General features: G+C 47.9%; 1 protein-coding gene and 1 pseudogene across 1 annotated transcript; both read right to left on the bottom strand.

Annotated features, from left to right (window-relative positions):
* Positions 1 to 1,796: 1,796 nt before the first annotated feature.
* Positions 1,797 to 4,642, bottom strand: LOC149995556 (ret finger protein-like 4A pseudogene; annotated as a pseudogene).
* A 2,470-nt stretch (positions 4,643 to 7,112) lies between these two features.
* LOC149995555 (saoe class I histocompatibility antigen, A alpha chain-like) lies at positions 7,113 to 9,966 on the bottom strand. Its single transcript, XM_090259261.1, has 8 exons — positions 9,877 to 9,966; positions 9,355 to 9,639; positions 8,928 to 9,206; positions 8,108 to 8,383; positions 7,893 to 8,010; positions 7,452 to 7,474; positions 7,280 to 7,341; positions 7,113 to 7,133 (listed from the first exon to the last, which is right to left on the bottom strand). Exons 1-8 carry the CDS (start codon positions 9,938 to 9,940, stop codon positions 7,113 to 7,115), a joined length of 1,128 nt encoding a protein of 375 aa, XP_090115387.1. The 5' UTR covers positions 9,941 to 9,966.
* Positions 9,967 to 26,648: the final 16,682 nt, after the last annotated feature.

Below are 26,648 nucleotides of genomic sequence, written 5' to 3'. Positions count from 1 at the left end.
CCTGAGGTCTCCCTCTGTCCATGTGACCGTAAAGGGCACTGTAATTGTCTCCTCACCAGCCATAGAGCCCCGTGTCTGGGGTCTCTCATTGGACCAGCCTGTCCCCGTGTTATGGACGATTAGCTCTGGAGAGACAGCTTCCTGGTTTGTACAGACTGGGATCAGGACAAGGCCGTGACTTGAAAATACAGAGAGATAACATTAAAATTGATCACTGGAATTTTCACTTCATGGTAAGAAGTGTCCACTTATAATTAGGTCTTAGAAACCAGGTCCGCCTGCCAGCACACAGGCCTGAAGTCGTCCTTCTGAGAGGCCATGGGGAGGAAGGGGCACAGCACACTGTCTCCAATGCTCCTTCCAACATGAGTTGGCACACGGGATGTACAGACATGTCACTGCATGTACATGGGTCATTCAAGCCAAGACAGGCAGATGGGACATCCAGGGCCTCTATACAGTATCCAGCCATGGCCCCTCACTGGGAAAACAATGCTCGCCCCCAGAAGTCTAGTCTCCTTTCCTCACCATAAACGTGATCCAAACTTCCCCTCTTCTCCACCCACCTCCTTCCCCTCTGCTGACCACCAAGGTTTTGTCTGCGTCTATGAGTTTCTTTTTGTTGGCTTTGTTCATTTGTTTGTTACTTTTTATGTCCCACATACGAGTGAAATGATAGTTTTTGTCTTTTTCCATCTGACTTATTTCACTGAGCACAACACAATCCAGGTCCATCCGTGCCGTCCCAGATGGTGAGTTCATTCCCTTTTACTGCTCTGTAGTATTAAACTGTATAAATGCACCATAGCTTTTTATTCACTCATCTACTGATGAGCATCGGGCTGCTTCCAAATCTTGGCTATTGTAAATAACACTGCTATGAACATAGGGGTGCATGTATTCTTTCAAATTAGTATTTTGGATTTCTCCAGATAAATACTCAGAAGTGGAATCGCTGGATTCAAAAGCAGTTCCATTTTTCATTTTTTGAGGAAACTCCATACTGTTTTCCACAGAGGCTGCACCCGTCTGCATTCCCACCAACTGTGCACAAGGATCCCCATTTCTCCACATCCTCACCAGCACTTGTTGTTTGTTGACTTATTGATGGTGGCCTTTCCAGCAGCCTTGAAGTGATACCTCACCGTGGTTTTAATTTGCATCCACCTGATGATTAATAACATTGCACATAGGCTATCTGTACATCCTCTTTGGAGAGTGTCTGTTCTGGTCTTCTGCCCTTTTTTCCCCCAGTCCTCACACAGGATATAGTTATTGATTTTTGAAACAGAAGAAAAGCAGGGGGTGGGGGAGAAAGAAAGACAAACATCAATTAGTTGCCTCCGGTATGTGCCCTAAGCACTTGTCCAGACCAGGAATCGAACACACAGCCTTTGGTGCACAGGCCAACGCTCCAGCCAATGGACACAGCCAGCCAGGGTGCATCTGCATCAACCGTTCATACAGGTCTGGTTTCCGCATCACAGAGAAAATCAGTTGGTCCGTGGGGTCACACTCACATTTCTATTGTGTCTAAACCTCCGTGCCACGCCCAGTTAATCTTCCAGAAAATAAAAAGGAAAACATCTGGCAATTGATATGAACGTTCAGAACATATTTATTGGACCCTAATATAAGCAAGCCCCTCAAACAACCATAACCACACTTAATATGGGCAGTGAAACTTCCCCAAAATTCGTGTTTGGGATTCAGGAACTGCCCTTGCTTCTCTGCAGCGCTCGCTCGGTAACGGGCCGAGAAGCTCGTGGCTGTGGCTGTGGGCACGCGGGGTGTTTCTACATGTGCTCTGTGCCCACAGCTCCGTGGCCTTGCCCAGCAGAACTGGCCACGCTGGGGCTCAACCCGGGACAGATGGTCAGGAAGCACCCGTCATCCATCCCTGGACTTGAAGGAGCGAAAAACAGACGCAGCGGCTCTGCCGCAGAGATTTTAGGGAACGTAAAAATATGGGAGCCGTCGCCAACGTGGGAAAAAGAAATGGTCCCCATTCTCATGTCCAGAAGAACGCCCACGCGGTGTAAGCGGGGACTGACCATCAGCGCCGTCACCGGGTCGGTGCTGGCCAAGAAGATGTCCTTCTCCCTGCAGCTCACGCTCCAGAAGCCAAGTGCGGCAGAGAGGACGATCTTGTCCTGCCGACGGACAGACTCCTTGCAGACGCCCAGGTTCCACTCCGCGCTGGTGCCCACGTCCACCTCCCAGCAGTGACGGCCAGACGTGAAGCGCGCGGAGCCCAGCACACAGCGGGCGCAGCTGAACCTCTGCGGGTGAACTGTGCGCTTCTGTTCCAAATGCGCAGAGCGGACTCGCCTCCGTCCGCGGAGATGATGAGGTGGTCGTGGGCCGTGGCAACATCCAAGGTCATGTCCACGGTGGGAGGAGAAGTAATCTGTCACCGCTCACGTCCATGCAAAGGCCCACGTGCTTCGTTCACTGCGCGTTTTTGAAGCCACACGTCGTAATTTTCCTGGGGAAACGTCCCTGGCCCTGGATTAGATGCGATTTTATAGATCAGATGGGCGGCTATGGTTGGAACTCGCGCTTGTTCATAACAGGTACTCTCTGCCCCTGAAGCTATTGGGTTATTTGATTAAAATTTTTTCTTCTCCTGAGAACGGACTCCGTATGAAGAGTGACCATGGCTGCTGCTCGTTCCCAAAAGTATCACAAATTATCACAGACTCTGCCAACGCATAGGCCTCAAATACCTATTTCCGATGGTGGGAAACACTTCACTTCTTGCAGAATAATATTGACATCAAGGCTTTCTCCTCTCTCTGCTCAGAGTCCTGGCCTTGGGACGTGTTGGGACCTCAGCGGGAACCTGGCGGGGAGCTCAGCGGGGCAGCGCTCCTAGACGCAGGGAACTCGGAGCAGAGGACCCGGTGCAGCCGCGTCTCCATGCGACTCTAATTGTGTGCGCACCGCTGCCTGTGACGTCACCCTGTGGGCGGGGCCAGCGCGGCCGGTGACGTCACCCTGTGGGCGGGGCCAGCTCGGCCTGTGACGTCACCCTGTGGGCGGGGCCAGCGCGGCCGTGACGTCACCCTGTGGGCGGGGCCATCTCGGCCCGTGACGTCACCCTGTGGGCGGGGCCAGCGCGGCCTGTGAATAAGCCTTGGGGACAAAGACTCATCGCTCCCCTGTTGTCTTTCTTTTTTCCTTTTTCATTTTCCTTTCATTTTTTAAAATTCCTCATCTGAGGATATGTTTTTATTGATTAGAGAGAGAGGGGGAAGGCGATGGAGAGAGAGAGATCGACTGGTTGCCTCTTATAAGCCCCCGACTGGAATCAAACCTGCAACCTTTTGGTTTACAGGACGGCGCTCAAACCAACTGAGCCACCCAGCCAGGGATCTTTTTAATTTTTAAAAGAAATTTTTATTTTTCGGTTACAGTTGATGTACAATACAAAATAATATGGACACTAAACAGTACAGAAAAATTTTTTTTTAAAAATTGATGTTTGCCAGATGGGAGGGAGTTTGGGGGGCTGGGTGAAAAAGGGATTGAGAAGCCCAGACTGATGGTAACAAAACAGTCACGGGGTGTACAGTCCAGCCCAGGGAACACAGTCAGTGATACTGTAATAACTGGGTGTGGGGCCGGGTGGGCCCTAGGTTCTAGGGGGGATCACTTCACAGGATATACGAATGTCTACTTACTGTGCTGTACATTTAAAACTAATACAATATTGTACAACAGCTGTAATTCAAAATAAATTTAAAAGATACTTAAATATGAAAATTGTTTACAAACACATTAAAAACGATGGGAATCAGGAAGAATGGATTTTAGTGCTACAGGGTCTGTAACAGCTAGCATAGCCCAGACCTGATATCTACTTCTATCAATCTCCAGTTCCAGGGGATTATTAGCTACTGGTGCGCACACTGGGAACACTGGATAGCACAGGGCTAGGGTATGACTAAATATTGCATTTTCTTTGAAAGCCTACAGATCGCCGTGACCCACGTGGCTTGGTTGAGTGATGTTCTGCCAAGTGAATGGTGGCTGGTTCAATTCCCGGCGAGGGCACATGCCTGGGTTGTGGGTTCAGTCCCGGTCAGGGTTCTTACCAGAGGCAAGTGATTATTTCTCTTTGGATCCATGTTTCTCTCTTACGTTCTCTCCCTCCCTTCCCTCTCTCTAAAAATAAAATAATTAAATATTTTTTAAAAGAAAAAAAGCTACAGACGTTTCTAATGTAGACTGACAGGGTGAAAAATTGGAAAAGAATGAACATTTCAGGTGCCAGATCCAGGTAAGGGCCACCTGGACTGGAGGGATTTGAAAAGTCGCTCTTCCCTGTGGGGTGGGGGAGGCCACCCCGTGCCTTACCTTGGAACTTCCGCATCCTGGGGTTCATCCGCAGGACAGCTCTCAGCTGCGGCTCCAATGCCTGGACCTCTGACACCAGCCTGCCAAGCTGGCCATTGGGCCTGATGTTGTTCCTGTGAGAAACCTTAGAGCAGGTGATGCAAAAAACCCCGTCCCCGCCGGTCTCCTTCCGCAGGGAATCGAGGAGGCAGCAGATGAAGCCACATTTCAGGTTCATGGGGTTTTGGAGGTAAGTCAGGCAGACGGGACACCTGCTGGCTTCTATAAAGTGCTCGGCCATGGCCGCTGTGTGGGGGAGGTGCAGGTGTGAGGCTGTGAGGGAGTAACGCGGACTCCTCGGTCCTGGGACACCGCCCCCTTTATACGAAGAGCCATCTGCAGTCACCGCTGTAGGTAATGAGGATGCAACCCAAGGACAAGGATCAACGGCTCCTGGCCCCGAATTTCTAATGTTTACAATGCTAGTTGGAATGAACACATGACTCATTCTGGGGCTGTAATTTAGGTGCTGAGGAGGTCTCTACTCTACCTGAGTGTCTTTTTTTTTTTTTTTCAATCCTAGCCCAGGATGTGTTTTTATTGGTTTCTGAAACAGAGACAAAGAAGCTGGGGAACATCAGTTGCCTCCCATACATGCCCCAGGGGGGTATCAAACCCTCAGCCTTTTCCTGTATGGGACAATCCAACCAACTAAGCCACATGGGTATGATTACCTGAGTGTCTTACCTGGCAGCCACCAACCCTTTGTAGCTATTGAGCTGCTGGGGTGGGGCTTATCCACACTGAACTGTGTTGAGCATAGATGGACCCTCCAATTTGAAGACATCACAGGAAAGAATCTAAGCACCTCCTGCAGGACCTCTCATATTGTAAATGCCTTTTGCCAGTTACAGTAAATTATATTTGTTTGACTTCACTTTTTTTATGTGGCTACTAGAAAATGAGATTAGCCCTGGCCCAGTAGTTCAGTTGGTTAGAGCATCGTCCAGATGTGCCAAGGTTGCGAGTTCAGTCCCTGGTCAGGGCACATAGAAAAAGCAACCGATAAATGCAGAAATGAGTAGAACAACAAGTCAGTGTTTCTCTCCGTCTGTCTGTCTGTCTCTCATATCAATATTTTTTTTATTAAAAAATGAAACACTAGTATATGATGACAGCTGTGAGTGACCTTGCATATCAGTGGACAGTGCTGGTTAAGACCCAGAAGTTCTCCAACTGCTCCACCTGAAAGTGCCTGAGACCCACGCAGAACCTGAGAGGTGGAATAAGTCAGTGGCTGACACTCCACGTACCACCTTGCAGGGTCCTCCATGCTCGGATCTGGCTCCGGATCACGACAACCACATTATTTCTGCACCTGGTGTTGAACAACTAAGTTGTTCCATCAAAGGCCCCATGTCCCTGGGTGCCCACGCCATACCTGGCCTTAAGCTAGCCTCAGACAGCACTTGCTGACCTTTGTAGAAATTTTAAAGTAAAAATGAAATCCCATCAGATGGATTAACCTCTCTTGCACTAGGTCCTCTTCTCGCCTCTGGCTGCTTCCCCTGGTGGTTCAGCTCTGGAGTGAGGTTGACCAGCAAGCCTGTTTTATAAGGCAGGTTCCTCCCCCAATTTCATTTATTTCCTGTCTGTCCCACTTAATCCAATCTGATTTTGATTGAATCAATGAGCTTTTCTCACCTCATAGAGAGGTTACCAGAAACAAAGGACGTAGTTGGGTATGAAAGTTATTTTTAAACTAATGTGAACAAAATATTGCCATGTAATCATTCTAGATTAGATCTTGACTATTCTGTCTGTTGATGAACTGTAACTAACATTTTAAAAATGCTCATCATTATGAATCCTTCTAAATTGAATGAGACCTGGTTTTTATTTCAGGGTGGGTGATAGTTTCAAATGATTTTTGATTGTAAGGTAAAACCTCACACTTTAATCAAGAAATTCAATTAAACTTACTCAGAAGTCTTTCCTAAAATCATACTCACTAGTCCCAAGTTATTTCAAAAGACTGTATTTTTCACAAATGTGAAGATATTTGTTTAGAAGTTTGTTAAGGAAACCCAAAACTATTCCCTGATAACCGGTGGCCAGTCAAGGTCCAGTTTATTTTAGTTAGAGTCAAACTTAAAAGATATTTTTATAGTATTGTAAGGGATAAAGAAGTCACTGACTCTTAAACCAGTAGAAAATAATTAACAGATGAATCGTGGAAAAGGGGCAAGGAAATGACATTGCACAGGTCCTCACACATATCTCTGGGATCAAAAGGAGGACGATGGTCATCACCAAACACAAACAAATGTAACCCTAACCATCATTTATCCACCTGTACCTTCCCCACCTCCACCCACCCCTCCCCCCCACAATTACCACACTGTTGTCTGTGTTCATGAGTTTAATTTTTTAATTTTTCAATTGTAGTCAACATCGAATGTTATATTAGTTTCAGCTGCAAAGCACAGGGATGAAACATTTATGCAGCTTATGAAGCAACCTCCCCAATATCTCTAGTACCCATCCGACACCATTCGCAGTCACGACAACATTAGTGATCATATTCCCTAAGCTGTGTTTTATCTGCACCCTACTAATAAGTAGGTCCCTGAGGGAGGGTGACCTGGTGACCAGCTCCTCACACGACGCTGATAAGGATGCAGCCGCGGTCCGATGCCGGTTGCAGAGACAGCGGTCAGGGATTCTTCCGTCCCAAGGGGAGGCCTGAATGAGCTTCAGCACCAAGTCCCCTACAGAATAGTGACGTCATGCTGGGAGAGAAAGTCACCATGAACACATTCAGGTCAGTCTCAGAGGTGCTCCTCCTCCCGCAGTCCCCCGTGTGCTCAGGGTGTCCCACACCGAGAGTCCTGGACACACAGCTGTGCCCCTCAGGACCGAGGCTCCCCCTTCCTGCCCTCAGGGTCTCACCGTGAGGAACTCTGAGGGACACAGCGGGGTTCCGGGGGCTGTCGCTGCCTGGGGGAGAACACAGCAGCAGAGCTGTGGGGGGGGGTGAGCCCCCCTCACAGGCTCCAGCCTCCACTCTCCTGGGGTCCCAGACAGACCCTCCCCACACCCAGACTTACAGGCAGCCTGGGCATAGCTCTCCCTGACTCACTGTGGGGCTCTGGGAGAAGGGGGAGGCAGGGAGAAGGCTGTATCCCATGAACTTGAAGGAACCCTGTGACCCCTAAAGTGCATGGAAGTTTCCAGAACTGTGACTGAACACCCAGGGTAGGATCAGCAAACACGAGGAAAGTGAATGTATGGACACTGGACCTACAGCCTGTCTGGATGTCTGTCCTCAGCAGGGACCTTCCCCCTGACCTGTGACAGCTGGGAATCAGTCCCTGTCGCTAGTCATCAGGTGACAAATTTGCCCTCCACTGTCCAACGGGCCTCACTGAAGAGTAAGTGTCAGTGATTAGGGCCGATGGGCACGCGCCCGTGTGGGGATGCCACGGGCCATTGACCAGGCACAGCACAGTCCCCCGGGGCTTGACCCCCAGGGACACAGGACACGCAGCCCGCCCCGCCCACCTGAGCGCTTCCTCCTCCACGTCACAGCTCCAGCGGCCGCCGCCCCAAGGAGACCCAGGACAGCAGCGATGCCCGCATGGATGACGCTGGTCTGAGCAGGGGGCTCTGCGAGGGGCAGGAGAGAGGCCAGCCTCAGGCCCGAGTCCTGACCCCGCTCAGGGACGCCCCGAGACGAGGCGCTGTGCCCACGACCCCTCCTCACCCCATCGCAGGGTCAGGGGCTCCGGCAGCGCCCCGTGCTGCACACGGCACGTGTATCGCTGCTCCTCCCCAGGGGGCAGCGCCACGGCCGCCCACTTCTGGAAGGTCCCGTCCCCCGCAGGCCTGGTCTCCACCAGCTCCATGTCCTGGGTCTGGTCCTCCCCGTCGCGTTCCCAGGTCAGGGCGATCTCCGCGGGGTAGAAACCCAGGGCCCAGCACCTCAGGATGACCTCATGGTCAGAGACGGGGTGGCGGGTCATGTGTGTCTTTGGGGGCTCTGAGGGGCAGGTGAGAACATTCGGGAACTTTGCATTGGTCATGGGACCCTCCAGCAGCGCTCACCTGACCACCCTGAGCACTGACAGGACACCTGGGGTGGGGGCAGGGAGCGCACAACCCAGACACCAGCCTGCACAGGGGCACCTGGATAGTCTCCTACTTCTTGGAAAGTTCCAGAATCAGGGCGAGAACCTGGAGCAGGAGTCTCCAGGCTCTAAGGGGAGAACGCAGACTCAGGGGGCGGCTGAATGACTCCGCAAAGCCGGGGCTGGGCCGCCACGTCTCAGTTCGAGAACGAGGGAGAGCATGGGGGTCACCTGGCGGCCACAGGGTGTGAGGGACCCGCTGGTGAGCTCTTTTACGGAGAGGATGGGCCCCTTATTGTCCTTCAGAGAAAGTGGGTGAGTCACAGCATAAGGAGAGCTCGGGTCTCTTCCCTCTCCCGAGCAGGAGGGGGATTCCGACACTGACCCCCTTTTCCAACTCTCCCTGCGAGAAGTCCCCCCGCCCCCAGCCCACAGAGGAGGCCCGCTCCTGGGTACCTGCCCGCAGCAGTGTCTCCTTCCCCCTCTCCAGGAACATGTGGAGGCAGCGGTTGCAAAACATCTCCATCTGAAGCCTCCAGTGCTCCGCTTGAGAGTCCTGCACCAAATTGCGACCCACGGGGACCTGGACAGTCTTGTCGGCCATGGTCCCGGAGCTCATGTTCACTTTCAAGGTGATGTAGTCGCTGCCGTCGTAGGCTAACTGAGTGTACCCGCGGAGGAGGCGCAGGTCCGACCCCACGGTGCAGCCACTCATTGCCTGGACGGTGTGCGACCCTGACCACGCCCCTAGGTGAGTCCCGCTCACTGAGCCCCGCCCCCAGGACAGGTGAACCCCTGACCCATAGTCCCGCAGCCTCGAGGAGACCCAGGCCTGCCTGTGGGGAAGGGGGTCGTGCCCGGGACCGGGGCGCGCATGGCTCACCGTCCTCGCTCTGGTGGTTCTTGGCATGCTCCCTGTTCACTATCGCTCGAGACATGTATTCGACTTCCTTGAGTAACCGCGCCCAGTGGTCCCACAGCTGTGGGTGCACCTGCTGCACCCACTGCAGGTCCATCCACGGTACCCGCGGCTCCATCCCCGACCCCGCGGCGCCGCTGTCGTAGCGCAGGACCTCCGTGTCGTCCAAGTAGCCGACGTTGACGTACCGGGACTTCCCGCGGCCCGGTCCCGACACGAAGGTGCCGAAATAGCTCATGGTGTGGGTGCCTGGGGGCGGGAGGACGCGCGTCCTGGGTCCCCGTGGGCCGTAGGGGCTGCGGGCCCGGTGGGCGGTGATGGAGAGGATGGGGCGGGAGAAGGGGTGAGGCAGGGTCACTTTGAGAGAAGGGGGCCTGGGGTCCGGACCCGGGGTGCTGGAGACGCGCCCTTCCCGGGTCCTGCGCCCCCGCCGGGTCCCCGCGCTCCTGCCCCGCAGAGGCCGTTCCCTCCCGACCACGCACTCACCGGCCCAGCTCTCGGTCAGGACCAGGGCCCCCGAGAGCAGCAGGAGAAGGGGTCGGGGCGCCATGACCCACCCCGAGCGTCTGGGGAGAAGGAATTGGGGTTCTCAGTGAGGACTTTATACACGAAACCACCGTGACGCTGATTGGCTACTTAGAGTCCGGACAGCCAATGGGAGTGAGAACTGCGTGAGCGTCATAAGTATCCAGGCAGAAGGATGAGATGCAGAAGGAAAGCCCGGGGGATATGGGGACACCCCAAGAATGTGAGTCTCCGCCCCAGACTCGGTGCTTTGGCTGAGACCCTGAGAGCCAGGCCTGGGAACCCCGGACGTTGCCATGACCCCTCCTCGTGCACGGAGATCTCTCTGCCAGGCTGTCTCCCTGAGTCCTTACCCAGGGGGTGTTTTATCCAGTGACCTTTTTAAAAAATTTTATTATTTATTTAGTTTTAGACAGAGGAGAGGAGAGGGAGAAAAAGAGGGAAAAAAACATCAATGTGTGATTGCGTCTCGCGCGCCCCCAAATGGGGATCTGGTCTGTGACCCAGGCATGTGCCCTGACTGCGAATCGAACCAGTGACTCTTTGGTTCACAGGCCAGCAATCAAACCACTGAGCCTCACCAGTCAGAGCTATTCAGTGACTCTTACCGTTTTGGTTTCAGATCATCTATACAGTCTTACAAAATAATTTTGTTTGTGTGACATATCTATCAATACTTACCATGCAAGGAATAAAACAGAAAAAATAATTCATTTAGAATAATATTAATAACCTATGTTAACAAATAATTTTTATGAAAGATATTCCCTAAATACACAAAGTAGTGAGAACAGTGGATCTGCTACATTTTACATTTTTACAAGTCCCAGCACCTGTCAGCACCATTAGAAAACCGATGGACTTTCACATCTGCGTCTGCGTTTAACCTGTTATTCTGGTGACCGTGCGTGGAAAAGTGCACAGCCTCACACACACACGCAGGGAGAGCACTGTACTGACCTCTCAGATGAGCGCGGATCCTCGTCCCCGATCGTTCACCGAAGCTGCGCAGGCGGGAGGTCCTGAAAGGCTCCGTGCAGAGCGGACCCGACGCCGGACAGTGAGCACGTCCTGTTCTGTGACGTTGCTTGTGCGGCCCCTGTACTGACGCCTGGTTGTCTAAGGGTCGTGCCTTGTTTCCCCGGGTGATGGCATCTCCCAGTGTTGGGGCGGTTAGTGACACGTTATCAAAGAGTCACCTTTGTTCGTTTCACCGCAGATCCCACTGGAAAACTCTGTCAGCGCCGGGAAGCTGCCTGGCTTCCACGGTGAGACAGGTTCTCCAGATCCCTGGTTTCCCCCTCAGAGCTTCCGTTTTATCAAGACAAGTACGATCAGCGGTCAGTGCCAGCTCACTCTTCTTGAGGGAGAAGCTCACACTCATTTTGGGAATGCGTGTGCCAGGTAACCAAATGTCCATAATCGAAGTTTCTGTCACCCACGCTCTGAGTGAACATGGCATTCTTATAAAAAAGCCTGGCTCAGCCCACACACGTTCTTAACTTTGGCTCATAATACAAATGTAGCAGAAGTGAGTCTGTATACTTTCCTGGTCATCATGAAAAAAATTTTATTGTTTTATTCTCCATGTTCATAAGGACAGTTAAGAAATTAATCCACTTGTATAATGAATTCAAGATATATTTATCTTCTTTTGAAAAATTTTTTTAAAAAGTTTTAAATTACAGTTGATCTACATATTATATTAGTTTCAGGAGTACATCTCTGTGATTAGACATTCATATAAATTACAAACCGATCACCCTGAGAAATATAGCTCCCATCTGACACCGTACGGAGTTATTACAACATTACAGACTCTACTCCCTGTGCTGGACTTTTACCCCCGTGACTGTGCTGTGACTACCAGTCTGTACTTCTTAACCCCTTCACCTTTATCACCCATCCCACTAACCCCCTCCCATCTAGCAGCTGTCAGTCTGCTCCCTGTACCTATGAGTCTGTCTGCTCAGCCTGTTCATTTATTTTGTTCTTTAGATTCCACATATAAGTACAGTCACCTGGCATTTGTCTTTCTCTGACTGACGTATCTCATTCAGCACAACACCCTCCATCCATGTTGTTGCCAAAGGCGAGATTCTATCCTGTTCTGTGTGTGGCTGAATTATATTATGTTGCATACATGCACCGCTGCTGTATCAGGTCATCTGTTGATGAACACCTAGATAGCTTTCATATCTTCGCTTTTGTAAATAATACTGCAATGCACAAATGGAAGTATATGTCTTTCTGATTTACTGTTTTGGGTTTCTTCAGATAAATACCATGAAATTATATTACTGGGTCGTTCTTTCTTTTTTGTTTTATAGCCTTTGTTTCAAGTCTATTTTGTCTGGTATAAGTACTGCTAACCCAGCTTTTGAAATTTGTTTGTTTTCCTTTTCATAAAATATTTTTTCTATTCCTTTATTTTCAGTCTGTGTTTGTCTTTTGATCTGAGTTGAGTCTCTTACAGACAGAGTATGTGAGGGTTTTTTTGTTATTCCTTCAGCCACAATATGTATTTTTATTAGAGCAAATAATTTATTTTTATTTAATAATGAAATAATTGGTATGTATTTATAGCCATTATTATTTATATTTTTAAAATTTTTCTTCTTCTTCTTAAGGAAGACCCTTTAACATTTCTCATAGTACTGGTTTGGTGGTGATAAACTCTTTTAGCTTTTTTTGTCTGGGAAGCTCTTTATCTGTCCTTCAATTAAAATTGAAAGCTTTGCCAGTCTCTTTTGACCTGAAAAGTTTCTGTTGAGAAATCAACTGACAGACTTATGGGAGCTCCCTTGTAGGTAACTAACTGCTTTTTTCTTGGTGCTTTTAAAATTCTCTCTTTGGGTCTGATATTTGGCATTTTAATTATGATGTTTCTTGGTGTGGCCTTTTTGGATTCATCTTATTTGGGACTCTTCACTTTCTGGACTTGTAGCTCTACATCTTTAACCAGGCTGGGAAAGTTCTGTCATCATTTTTTAAAATAGGATTTCAATTTCTTGGTCGCTCTCTCTTCTCTCTAGGGCAGCCCTGTGATGCGAATGTTGGTGCACTGGAAGTTGTTCCAGAGATGCCTTATATATCCTCAGTTTTTTGTTTTTTGTTTTCCTTTTGCTCTTCTGTTTGGGTGTTTTCTGCTTCCTTATCTTCCCAACTTCTTTTTTCATCCGGTGCTTCAGCTACTGTACCATTGATTCTCTGCAATGCATCCTTCATTTCAGTAATTGAATTTTTCATTTATAATATTTTCTTTCTCCAGTTTTGTGTATCCTATCTCTTTCTTGTAGTTCACACTAACTTCCTTTAGTCTTCCCCAAGTTCATGGAGCATGCTTACAAGTGGTGTTTTCACTCTGTATCTGGTAGATTGCTTGTCTCCGTTGTGTTTAGTTTTTTCTCTGGAGTTTTGTTCTGTTCTTTCATTTGGGACAAGTGTCTTTGTCTCCTCATTTAGGCAGCCTCCCTGTGTTTGTTTCTCTGTGTTAGGTAGAGCTGCTGAGTCTCCTGGTCTTGGCAGTGTGTCCTTATGTAGTAGGTGTCCTGTAGGGTCCAGTGGTACAGCCTCCCTGGTCACCAAACCTGGGCACTCCAGGTGTACTCCCCCTTGTGGGAAGTGCGCGCTCTCCTGTTGCAATTGAGTCATGACTGCTGTTGGCAATGGAGGGGATTTATCCACCTGCTGATCGGCTGCAAGGACTGGCTGCAGTCACCGCGGAGGCCCCAGTGCCTGCTGAGGCTGCCCTTTAGTGTGTTGCTGTGCAGGTGGGTGAGTGATGCTTTTTGTGGTCTGAAGCTGTCCATCAGGTGTGCTGGCTCGGGACCTCTTGGGAGGTGCAGACCATGGCCAGCCAGCACTTGTGCCCTGCCCAGGGCACCCAGTGTGAACTACAAAGCAATCTGCAGATCGCTGCTGCTTGTGCTGGGCTTGGAGGTGCCTGGGAGAGGCCAAGCTACAAACCAAGGCCAGCTGTCACTAGCGCTGGGCCTGGGGCCACTTAGTTAGAAATAAAGGGCATGCCTATGACATGGGAACAATGGCCTCCGGCAGTATTTCGTCTGGGAGAAAGTTGCCCCTCAGTTCTCACTCTGATGCCAGAAAACTCAGTTGCTTCTCGTATGTTTCTGGTGCCTTTTGAGCTTCTGTCCTAGTTCTGGAGCTCAGAGTAAGTCCATGTGCATGTGCATGTGGGTCTTTAAAGAGGAACTGCCTGGGACTCCAGATGCTTCCGTCTCACTCAGCTGCAACCATTGCTGCTCTTTACAACCAGAAGTTGCAGAGGCCTGACTTCCTGCACTGAAACCCTGGGCTGAGGAAGCTTGTATGGGCCCGGGAATTCTCACTTCTCAGGGGGGACCTCCACAGCCGAGATAGCCCTCTTGATTTTTAGTCCCCATATGTGGGTGTGCGGCCAGCCCATTCTGCTTCTCTGCCCCACCTGCCAGTCTTCATGTGGCTTCTTTATTTTGTAGTTGCAGGACTTCTGTTAAGTAGAAATCAGGGAGTTCTGAGTGGTGGGTGTAGTGTACTTGTAATTTTTATCTGGTCATGGGGTGATGAGAATACTACATTCACCTACACAGCCAACTTGACTGGAAGCCAAGACATGTTAAATTTTTGATTTAAGGACGATGATTCAGTAATGATGGTAATGTTCAATCCTTTAACCATGTCGTTAAGTGACACTGGTTTTGTTTCTGAGTTTGTGAGTGAGCCGTGGTGAAGAATACCCCCTACTGCATTTGGGTATCCTACCCTATTTTCTTGCTAAGTTTACCTCCATCAAATGCCAGCACAGTGAAAAGGCAAATCATGACCTTAATCTTAGGAAAATAGGTTTGACCCCATAGATCCCATGGAAAACATCTTAGAAGCTTCAGTTCCACAGACCACATTATGAGAATGGTCCTTCTGGATAAACCAGGGTGAGTCTCCCCACTGGCCTCTGCCTTTGCTTCCGCCTCACGTCCTAGAATCCCTCTGCTTGAGGGGGGATGCCTGCACCCCCAAAACTCTGCTTTGCCCCAGTCTTCTTCTAGAAGAACACTCACCCCCTGGAAGTGTGATTTCAGACAGTGTCCTCATTCTGCAAAGGGAAGTGGGGGGACAGGTGTTTCCTGTTTAGAACTGGGAACAGTCTGTGTCTGAAGGCACCAGACCCAGGTAACCCACTTTGGTTCATTATACACCAGCTTAATATGTATTCATGTCCCGGACAGGAACCTGATGTCGTCTGTCAGAGAAAGGATATTGGCCCTCTCATATTTCATGGGTCTGGTGCTGTGACCTGAGGCCCAGGCAACATGAAGCGCAGTTCCTTCCAGTAGAACATTCTGGACCAAGGGATCGTTCTGCATCCTCACTTCCAAAATGGCAGCCACTGGCTGCCGCTAGCTGTTGAGTCCTGGAAGTGTGACTAGTGCACATGGCAGTTGAACTTTTAATATTATTTACTTTTAATTTAAGAGCCATATGTATCTCGTAGCTACCATACCAAAGACTGACTATCTGGAATGTTTTTAGTTTTCAGTTTCTGCCCATCTCTCCAAAGATACTGTAAGACTCATAGATTATTGTATATTAAAATTATCTCCACATGAAAGTCATTGTCTTCCTTCATCTGTGAGGGTCTTAGATATATCCTCAACATATAGCATCCCCAAGAAATTTTACTTAATATGTATTTAACAGCTAGAGTGCACAGATATTAACCAAAATGTGATTAATGCCCTAAGGTTGTAAATGGTCACAAACGCTCATCCCTGGAGCTAGTCCTTGGGCACGTCACTCTGGGACTCTTGGTGCAGTTTTTGTTAATCTCATAAACATGAGCAGGCACAAAAGTCTTTACTTGAAGAGAAAATATTTATTGAACACAATATATAGTTAATACATTTAGGCCCATACATACTTATAGACTATAAAGTAGAAGATATAAGCGTTGCAGTTCAAACATAGAGTTCCTTACATATTGCCCCATCCAATATGTCCCCCAGAATTCAAACAGTTCTGTTTCCCTTCACTCCTGGACTCTTCTCCCCTCGGGAGAAAATATAGATGAAGTTTTTACAATTGCAAAATGAAAAATTCTCTAAGCAAGACCCAAAGATGAAAATCCATGAAGGAAAATAAAACTTTTCTATGTCAACCACACGTTCTGGAGACACAAGCCCGTGCCCATAATCCAACTCAAAGACACATAAGGAATGTTGACAGAGAAGAGGTGACGTATGTCAGCGTTCCTTCTCCAAAGACCACGAGGACCACCAGTGGGCAAAAGGCTGGATTTGCTCATCACTGCTGTGAGGGAGAGCGCACACCGTGGGGGGCAGGCATCCTCGTGGGAAGGTGTGAGACAGAACACGCACAGCATGTTGGCTGTGGATGGGTGATCTTGGGGGGAATCCGTGGATGCTGAAGCTAACTCTAGATTGGCGTCATTAGGAAGTGGGAGCAATTCTGTGACTGGGCACCTCAGTAAGTATCGATGGAGTGAGGATGCAGGTGTGATAGAAAAGAAGATGCCTTCGCTCCTGCTAGCAGGTCCTGGGGGCTGCTTGGTGGTTTGTGAGTCGCACGGTGCCGTGTGTTTGTCTGTGCTTAGACAAGATGCAACCTGGTGCTGTCCTGTGTCACTTTGCCCTGGTCTCAGGATGTCCTTGTCCGATGCTGATGATTTGTGAGGTGACATGCCCAACACATGAATAGCACAGCCTAGCAGTGAGCATGAGCCCAGCTCCCAACACCATTGTGTCTGTAAGGGACAAAGAAGCTAGTGACTCTCAAACCAGTAGGAAATCATTAACAGATAAGGCAACTATAACTGAGTCATGAATCCAGGGGTTGGTCTTCAAGTCAACAGCAAAACAAAGGGAAAATATAATTATGCAAATCAGGAAATAACATTCTGCAGCTCATCACAAATGTCTCTGAGGTCAAAGGGGGGAAGATAGTCATTACCAAATACAGGGAAATGGGAAGATGTCACTAAACAACTCAGCGAAACAATTTAGGGAAATTCAAGTGAAAGTTGGAGATAGATTCATCACCAGATTACCCTCAGTTAATCGCGTTAGATTATAACCGCAGAGTATCCAGTTAATGGAAAAACAGGGCAGTCAGGAAGGGTAGGGGCTACTTGTATTAGGATAAACCAGTTTGCTTTTTCTATCATTTCTCACAGGCCTCACTCTAAGTGCTAGACCTGTTGTGGTTACTTTTTCATCCTTTTTAAATTCAATATTTAAAAATATTTACAACTCAGTCAAAAAATAAAGAATATTAAGGAACCATTTGTAAATGAAGAAACACAAATGTTAAACAAGTCTATTTGTCATAAGGACATGTAAACAAGGATGAGAATGTGGAATAAGAAAGAGAGGAATAAGTTAAAATCTATCAGTTCAGCAAAGATGAAAAAAAAATGTGCGTCAGCCAGAGGGTGGGGAAGACACGCTGCTGTAAATGTTGAAGGGATGAAAACCTGTACAATGCTTCTGAAAGGTGCTTGTGCAAAGGGTCTCAGCAATTTGAATTCCTCTTTTAGGAATTTATCCTGAGAAGATAATCACACATGTCCTCAAATATATACATTGAAGGATGTTGCTTTTATAAAGGCAAACAGATGGAATGTATCTTAATGCTCTAATCAGTAGAGTGATGGTCACTATGAACAGAGGAACGTTAACTGTCTCAGGCAGCAATACCATGTGCTCTGTGTGAGCTTCAGAGCAAACCCACGAGGCACACAATATGGGATCCTGTGGGATCCTCTGGACAACAGGGGAAAGGAGACTCACAGAGGTCCAGGGGTGGTCAGGCTGCAATTTAACACAGGGTATTTCCCCTTGGACCTTGATGACTCATTTGCACTGGGTCCCTTGACAGCAGTTGTCACAGGAGGACTCATATCTTAGCGGTTCTGCCTCAGGCCTGTACATGGTGTGTGGTGTGTGATGTGTGGTGTGTGGTGTGTGGTGTGTCCTGTAAGGGACTTCCTCTGGAAGTTTCACAAGAGGCATCCAGGGGAAGAGTGAGACTAAGGAAGGACTTAGGGTGGATAACGTAACGGGAGAGCGTAGGCAGCGCTGGTTTGGTCCTGGAAACTTTATAGGGAAGAAGTGACCCAAAGGCGGGGGGGGGGGGGCGGGGGGGTGCTGCCATCAGCTTACTGGGAAGTCTAAGACAAAGAGGGCCTTAGAGATGGGGTGGGGTGGGGTGGGGTAGGGGTCGGGAGTAAGCCTGAGACTAACCGCTACTGCCTGCTGCTCCCCCCAGCTGAAAATCTCATGAGCTCAGGAGGCCGTCAAGGGGCCGCGTAACTTAGCCATTCAAACTGCAATTAATTTCATCAACCAGCGTCTGTATTTCAAGGCCTTCGATGTATCAGTGTCAGTAAGAATCCGAAGAGAGAATGCAAAGCAAGAGTAGGACTGGAAATGTGTCACAAGGGAGACAGGAAATTAGCAGAAATGACAAAGAGAAATGTAAGTCAGGGCCATGTGCTGTCAAAAAAGGGTCCTCATATCATGAAAGCAAATAACCAAACCTACGTGTCCCCTTCTGCTGGTCTCAGTGTTGTCTGAAAGATGTAGAGGATAGTGGCCTACGAAGCAAATAGTTATACACAATCATAGGACAGGAAAGAGTTCTTTGAAATTAAAATATCATTATAGTAGTGAAAAATTCAATGGGTGAGCTGAAGATTCAATTTATACCCCTATTAAGTCATAGAAATGGCAAAGCCTGTTACAGAGTGTGGTCTCTACAATTCCCCAGAGCCTGTGGATTAGGGAGCGGGGTGGGGGTGGGGCCCCGGAGAGCACAGCTATTTTCCTGAGAGATGCCTTTTTATATTTATGGCGGGGAGCTAGTGTCTTTTTTATGCAAATGGTTTTGGTCCTTCTAAGGCATCAAGAAGATGGGAGGAGCTTTGACTGTAGGATGGTGATGAAGAGCTTATGGGGTCTTTGCAAAATTCTACAAGTGGCCGCGACTGGTCACCACACACGGACTGGTCACAGGCCACACTCAGGTGTTTAAAAATAAGTTGGCAGCCATCAAACACAGGGAACTCCATGTGGTTTAAAGTAGGTAGAAGGGGAGAACCACGTGGGTTGAAAGAGAACCACATGGTTCTGGATTAAGAGCTGAAAAACACCGCAACACAGACAAAACCTTCCCAATGAACCGCAAATGGATGGCAGCTGATAAAGCTGAACTGCGTCTGGGAAATACAAAGCCACAGACTTCTATTTTCCTAGAGGAAAATGTTACCTCTGACTTTTCCGTTCTGAAACTAACCTGGTTTGGCAGGGGGAGGAAGAACTATGTGTTTTGGGTGTTTCAAACAAAATAAGACTAAACAGCAGAAATTTGCCATTAATCTAAATCTGTACAGCCTTTAAATAAGCAAGTCCCTTCCTTTTCACCAAACTCTCGTACTGGGAGTTACGCTTGTGGCAGTGGGCAATCCCTCATACCTGAACGGCCCATGGGGTCCATTACATGCTGGAGAAAAGGCATCAGTATGTCAATCCAGGGACTCCAACAAGGTTATAGTATCTGTCTAAAAATAATGATGAGTAGGAAATGGCTTTTTACATGTTCAAGAATATTTCTCAAAGTTTACAGATAAAAATTGACATTTTTAATGGCCTAATCTAATTCTTACCAAAGCAGACGAAAACCCACACTACACCACATCACAATAAAATTTAAGAAAGAGGGTAAAAAAGAACTTGAAAGCTTCAAGAGGCAGCAAATATGGTCCTGGAGACTAGAAGACATTGAAGCAATGTCTTCCAATTTCTGAAGAAAAAAATATTTCCAACTCAAAATGCTACATCAAGTCAAGATGTGAGTAAGGGCTGGGATAGCCTAAAGTTTCTTCACGTGTTTAGGATTTTAATAGTTAACTTTCCACATTCTCTTTTGGAAAATACTACCAGGCCAAGTGAGGGAAATGAGGAAGTCAATCAAAGAGGGGGACCTATGGGATACAGGTGACAGGGGTACCAGAACAAGACTGGACTTCCATGCAGTTTGATTTTCTGAAACTTCTCGTTGTTTCTAATTTTGAGGTAGTTGTATTCCTTCTTTGTTGTGGAGGGAGATGCAGGAGGGTGTCTTTCTACACCTCCATCTTAGCCAGAATTCCTAAGGAGGGCTTTTGACTTTCTATTTCATAGTGAAGGTTTTCTCTGACCTCTAGGAGGAGGAGATTATTACACATTGCCAGCATTTGTTTAGTTAGTGCAGTCTCAATCAGCCTTTGAACTAAACCTCTGACACAGGGAATAATACAACAGCCTAAAGCTGTGAGGACACCTGCTACCACTATGAGAAATATTATAACTGAACAAATCATTCCTTTGCAATTGCCAAACCAATTCTCTAACCATCCTGTTATAGGATTGTCTATACCTGAGTTTTCCACTAATTCATTTGCTAGGGTTGTCAGTCCCTGCAGGGCCTTAACGATAGATCCATCAGGAGCTGTATTATTAGGGATGTAGGTGAAACACTGCCCCCTGAAGATTACACACACCCCTCCCTTCTCTGCCAACATCATATCCAGTGCCATACTGTTCTCCCAGGCCACTCGACTGGTGGCATCTAATTGTTGAGTTATTCCTTCTATAGCATCCCTAGTATAATTGATAAACCTCTGCTGGTTATAATAAATATAATTTATCCAATCAACATTTTTATTAATGGTCGACCACCAGAAGAGGATGGACTCAAACCCTGCTCCTATCTGATTTCTAGCCTTAAACTCATCCAGAACTCCTCTAGGGACCCTAATAACATCAATGTAGATATGAAGGTCAAATCATCCACCAGGCACCACTGACCTCTTTTTCCTAGCAGCTTTAGCCTGGTCTGGTTTGGGAAATGCTAGGGTAAATGGGATAGCCAATTGAGCCAGGGCACAGATTCCACTCCATCTGTCAGGCAGGACTTTCCAGAGGCTCCTCTGACCACAATACCACCAGACATCTGCTCTGAAGATTCAAAGAGGAATATAGTTGCCTGACCCACTGTGAAGGTGGCTTGCATCTCTGGTATGAGTGCATGTTTGAATTCTCCCAAAGGGGTGTCCGAATTCACTCCCCACCTAGACAGGCAAGGAGAGTAATTCATGGGTGCCACTGAGTATGAAGGGAGGGATTGAGTCCCATTACTCCTTATAGAGGGAAAGAGGAGAGACAAGCTTCTGCAAGTCTCATTCCCCATGCATTCTCATCCCGGTAGAGAGCGAGCATACAGGCCGTTCCCGAGGGGTCAGAGTCCCAGCCTAGTGCAAACAGTATGATCTGTGCCTGGGGTCTCCCTGTGGTACAAGCATAACAGTTGCTTTTATTCAGGGATTTAACAGTTAATATGACCCGTTTTACCCATGCATTTGTGTCCCCTTACCCAGTCTCTATCTCTAGAGTTTGCCTGAGACCTAATACCTTGAAGATTTTTACCTTGGCTGGATCATTCTGGGGTCTTTTCTGAGATGTTTCTGAAGTCTGGGTGGGGAAAGTGAGATTTTCTAGGGGAGGAGCAGTTGTCACTAAGTGAAGACCTAGCCACCCTAATGGATCTATGCCAGATATATCAGCTCCTAGGCCATAAACTCTGGTAGCCACATGGGGTTCCTGACTTAAGACCTGTGGCTGGTTCAGTGTCAGAAAAAGAGGGTTGCACTGGAGAGGCTGGCAGTTTGGGGGAGGAGCTCCTTTGCCTAAAGTTATTTGAGGCTGAAGCAGTTTTACTTGCTCAGGGGGTGTGGCCATTTGTCCACCGGGCTTCGTTGTCCACCAGATATCATCCCTGGTAGGACAAGGGCTGTTCCCTAAATATATAAGAATTCCATTATTTTCTAAATAGGGACAGAAATATTTTTGTGAGACAACAGCCAGCGTTGATAAGTAAGGTCCCCACAAGACAAAACTTTATCCTAGTGTAATGAGTCCACCCCTTTTCAGGAGTTCTCTCGGCAGTCTCGGTGGTCAGGAGCACCTGGAATGGTCCTTCCCAAGTGGGCTGAAGTTTCTCTTCTCTCCAGGACTTGATCAGGACCTAATCACTAGGCTGGAAGCAGTGAACTGGGAACTCAAGTGGTGGGGTCTGGACAAGGAGACCTTTCACCTTGAGATGCAAGGGTTGATGAAATAGCCAATATATAATTCTTTAAGAACTTATCCTTGGTCTCTAGGGTGGGTAGGTCAGTCCTCTTTCCTAGATAAGGGAGTCCATATAGGAACTCATAGGGTGATATCCCAATATCCTTCCTAGGCGCTGTCCTGATCCTGAGGAGAGCCAATGGAAGACACTTGATCCATGGTAACTTGGTCTCCAAGATCAATTTAGTTAGTTGTTTCTTTAGGGTCTGGTTCATGGGTTCTACTCGGCCTGAGGAAGGAGCATTCCAGGGAGTATGATATTCCCATTTGATGTCTAGACAAGTCATAATGCCCTTTAACACTTGGAAGGAAAAATGAGTCCCATTGTCTGAGTCAATATTTTCAAGTAAAGCAATTCTGGGGATAATTTGTTCAAGGATTACTTTAACCACCTTGCTTGCTGTGGCTGATGGAAGTGGAAAGGCTTCCACCCACCCGGAGAAATACTCTACTACAACTAAAAGAAACTTTTGATGACCTATGTTGCAGGAACACAGATCTCTGGGTAGGGGCATTTTTCCATTCCCCTCTGCCCAGGTTTCCTGTAACTCAGGAGATGAGCTGATCTTCTCTCCACCTGCGGCTTTAGGCTGTTTATACCACTGGGTCATGGAATCCTGAGAACAAAGAGGTCTGTTAAGTACTCTATCTTCCTCCTTGCAGATAAAGTCTTAAATTGGGGTTGGCCTTGAGGATTAGTGAGTCTGCTTTGTATCTCTGATAGGTACTATCTAAAACATAAGTTACCCTGGTTGTATTTTACACATTAATAATACATTGTAAGAATTCTTTCACTTGTAAAGATTCTTTTATTGTTGGCTGTAAAGCTCACACCCCCTGTTCTATTTTTAGTAACTTTTGAAATCCTAATAAAAGGACGGTGAGGCTTCTCGCTCTTTGCTGATGGCCTGAGCGAGCCACAGCCCTCCGTTCGTTGCTGGCCATTCATCCTGCTTGCTGGAATTATCTCAGCGTCCCCGACCATATTCAACACTGCAGACCTACCTTTGGCATTTCAGTAAAGTCAACCTGAATGCTCCGGAAGGGCCTGAGTCCCAGCAGCCTTCCCCCAGCCGGCATCTTTTGAACTGCCTATTTGTTTACCTTCTGTCATATGAGGCATCCATGGCAGACCTGCTTAGCTATAGTGTGAATCCCAAATCCCCCATATTGTCTGAGGACGGTGTCACAGAGGGCCTGAGGTCCCCAATGGCTGCCTTGATGCAGTGTTATCATAATTTCCCTGAGGACCTGCTTATTCAGCATCTCCCTTCATCTGGGACTAGTTCTTTCCCCCTGCTATTTATTAGTCCTCATTCTAGCCAAATATTTCCAAAGGTATGGGTTACCCTATAGGCATACTTAGAGTCTGTATAGATAGTTCCTTCCTGGTCCTTTAGTAATTTCAATGCCTGCCCTAAAGCATAGAGTTCACAAATCTGTGCAGACCAATTATTAGGCAGCCTCCCTCCCTCAGAAAGCGCTTGGGAATCCCCACCAATGATGGCATATCTATTATATCTTTCCCATTGATTACTCGGGAAGAGCCACCAATGAAAAGGGACTGTCCACCCTGTAAGGGCTTTTCTCTCAAATCCGGTCTGACCTTAGTCTGGTATCCTATGACATCAAGGAAGTTATGCTCTAAAGCCTCCCGAGTCCCCTCTTCTCCTGCCCAAAGGAAGCCAGCAGGGTTCACATTTGGGCTTTGAGAGAGAGATAAGTCATCCTTTTCTGGGAGGATGGCCTCATACTTAAGAATCCTTGAGTCAGTTCACCACTGCCCTGCCTTCTGGTTTAGAATTGTCCTGACTTGATGAGGGGAGGTTACAGTGAGAGGCCCTGCAAAAGTTAATTTCCTGCTTTCTTTTAGTAACAAAGCTGTAGTGGCCACCGTCTGGATACACTCTGGCCACTTTCAAGAAACTGGATCAAGGAGTTTGGAGAGGTAGGCAATAGATTGTTTCTTTCCAGGCCACTCCTGAGCCAGAACGCTGAGTGCCGTGCCCTGATCCACCGTGACAAAGAGGAGGAAAGGTTTCTCTAAGGAAGGAAGGGCTAAAACTGGGGCCGTTACTACAGCTTGTTTTAGCTCATTAACCTTAGTTATCCCCTCAGTCGTCCACTGAAGAGGATCTGGTTCTTGTTCTAACAGTTCTGAATACAACAGACTGGTTTTATGAGCAAATGATTCTATCCAGAGCCTGAAATACCGTGTTAGCTCTAAAAATTTCCTTAATTCTCACTTAGTCTGAGGTAGGAGAAGAGTAGTAATGGCGGCTATCCTCTCAGGGCTCATTTTTCTCTTCCCTGCACTTATGAGATGGCCTAAGTATTTTACCTCCTGTTCTACAAATTGCAGTTTCTCCTTAGACACACGCAATCCCTTCTGACCCAAGAAGTTTAGGAGCAAAGTAGTAGAGTCTCACTTCCTCCTGATCAGGACCAGAGAGGAGTAAGTCATCCACATATTGCAGTACTTGAGTGTGTCCCACAGGAAGGAATTCTGTAAGGGTTTCTTCAAGAGCTTGGCCAAACAGATTTGGAATTTCTGTAAAGCCCCGGGGCAGGACTGTCCAGTGATATTGCTGTTTCCTTCCCATGGATGGATCCTCCCATTCAAAGGCAAATAAGTCTCTCCTTTTTAGAGTGAGGAGGCAAGCCCAAAATGCATCTTTGAGATCTATTACACTAAACCACTTATGTTCAAAGGGGATTTTATAAGGAGGGTTTAAGGGTTAAGGACGACAGGATGGTGGGTCCGGACGAGTTGGTTTATGACTCTTAGGTCCTTGAGCAGCCGGTAGCTGCCATCAGATTTCTTTATGGGGAGGATGAGGGTATTGTAGGGGGACATACATGGCTCCAGAAGCCCATCCTGCAGGAGCTTAGGAATAACAGGCTGTGAGTCTTTTCTTCCCTCATTGGAAATGGGGTACTGGCGTCTGCAGACAGTTTCCCCGGTCTTTGCAGTTAAGTTTCAAATGGAGCAATCTTCAGCCCCCCCTTAATTTCCTTCATTAGCCAAACTATAGGGTCAATCTGCTGTTCTCCTGCTTCAGTTAAGAGATGTAGTTTGACCTTAATTTGTCCCTCTTCTACCCCGATCTAGGCCTAACCTGATAATTAAGTCTCGGCCTAAAAATTTATTCCTGCCTCAGGGACATATAGAAGATCGTCGGCAACCGTCCGTCTCGAGAGACGATGGTGTAGCTTCTTAAGAGTCTATCTGAACCGCCGAGAATGGCTGTGCAGTCCGACTCGGGAGTGACATGGTATTTGTCTCCTCCCGTGTTGAATCGACATCATGCGATGACGCTGAAGCTACAGAGCCTGGGCAGGGTAATATGGAGGGTCTGCTGTTGCCCATGCAGCAGACCCCCCCTCTCTTCGCAGCTGAAGGGTCCAAGGGAAAGACGGAGTCGATACAGCTTGGGTTCAGGTGCGCCGCAGGAGTTGCCGGTGTTGACTACAACATCAAACCGCCTTAGGGACTCCGGCTCCGGATTTTCTGTCGGGGTTTACTCCCTTAGCCTTTCCCCTGAAGAGGTATGCCGCAAGGCAGCGGAGGATTTTGGAGTCAGAGTTTTCCTTCTCTGATGTACCGTGACTGGAAGATCGAACCAGCGACACTTAGCTCGCAGGCCAACGCTCAATCCACTGAGCTAAACCAGCCAGGGCCCACATATAGAAGATACTCTTTAATTAATTCTTCTCTTAACTGTAGTTGCATTTGCCATAAAACTGCCATGTGAAATCCATCCCCTTTATCCCTGACACTAATATCTTTTCCTCAGAGAAGTCTATTCCATGAGGTCGAAAAGTTAAAGATGATCTGGCTGCCCTGGTATCTATTAACAATGTAGTTTCTTTCTTATGAGGTCCCACCTTTAAATTTATCAAGGGCTCTTGGTGGGACCTGCTTAAAAAGGGCCCCTGACACCCCTACTCCTCATCAAAAGTCATGAGGTTTGTAAGATCTGCCTCTTTCTGGAGGTCAGGACACTCCCGCCTGATATGGCCGGTTTCCCACACCTGTAACAATTCCCAGGCGTAAAAGACTTTCTTTTCCCATTGCCTGTCGGCGGCTCCCCTTGTTTGGGCCTCTGGTGCCCCCTTCTGTTCGGTGTTTCTAGTCCTTGCTTCCCCCGGATGACTTGCTGAGCGGATGAGACCCTGATCCAGGCCTTCTATTTCTGCTTCTCCTCCTCTCTTCTGACGCACACTTTCTGAGCTTCCCTGAGGAGTTCCTCTATCGTTCTTTCTCATTCCATCCGTCTACCTTCTGTAATTTCTTACTAATATCTGGCCAGCTTTTTGTTACCAAGGTGACCTTTAAGAGTCCCTGCCCTACAGCGTCCTCTGGATCTAGGCCAGAATACTTTCTCATCTGGTCCCTGAGCCTCTGTAGGAACACAGATGGAGCCTCAACTCTTTCTTGCTGTATCTTGAACGTCTTTGAGACATTCTGTGCTCTAGGGACGGGCTCTTTAATTCTCCTGATGATGAGGCTCCTAATGTCTCTCATCTGAGTCCTGTCTGCTGGCC

This window comes from Furipterus horrens, unplaced genomic scaffold (genome assembly GCF_987537825.1).
Source record: "Furipterus horrens unplaced genomic scaffold, mFurHor1.1.pri manual_scaffold_13, whole genome shotgun sequence".
In the NCBI taxonomy this organism is placed as follows: Eukaryota; Metazoa; Chordata; class Mammalia; order Chiroptera; family Furipteridae; genus Furipterus; species Furipterus horrens.
This window is presented reverse-complemented; position numbering and strand designations above follow the sequence as displayed.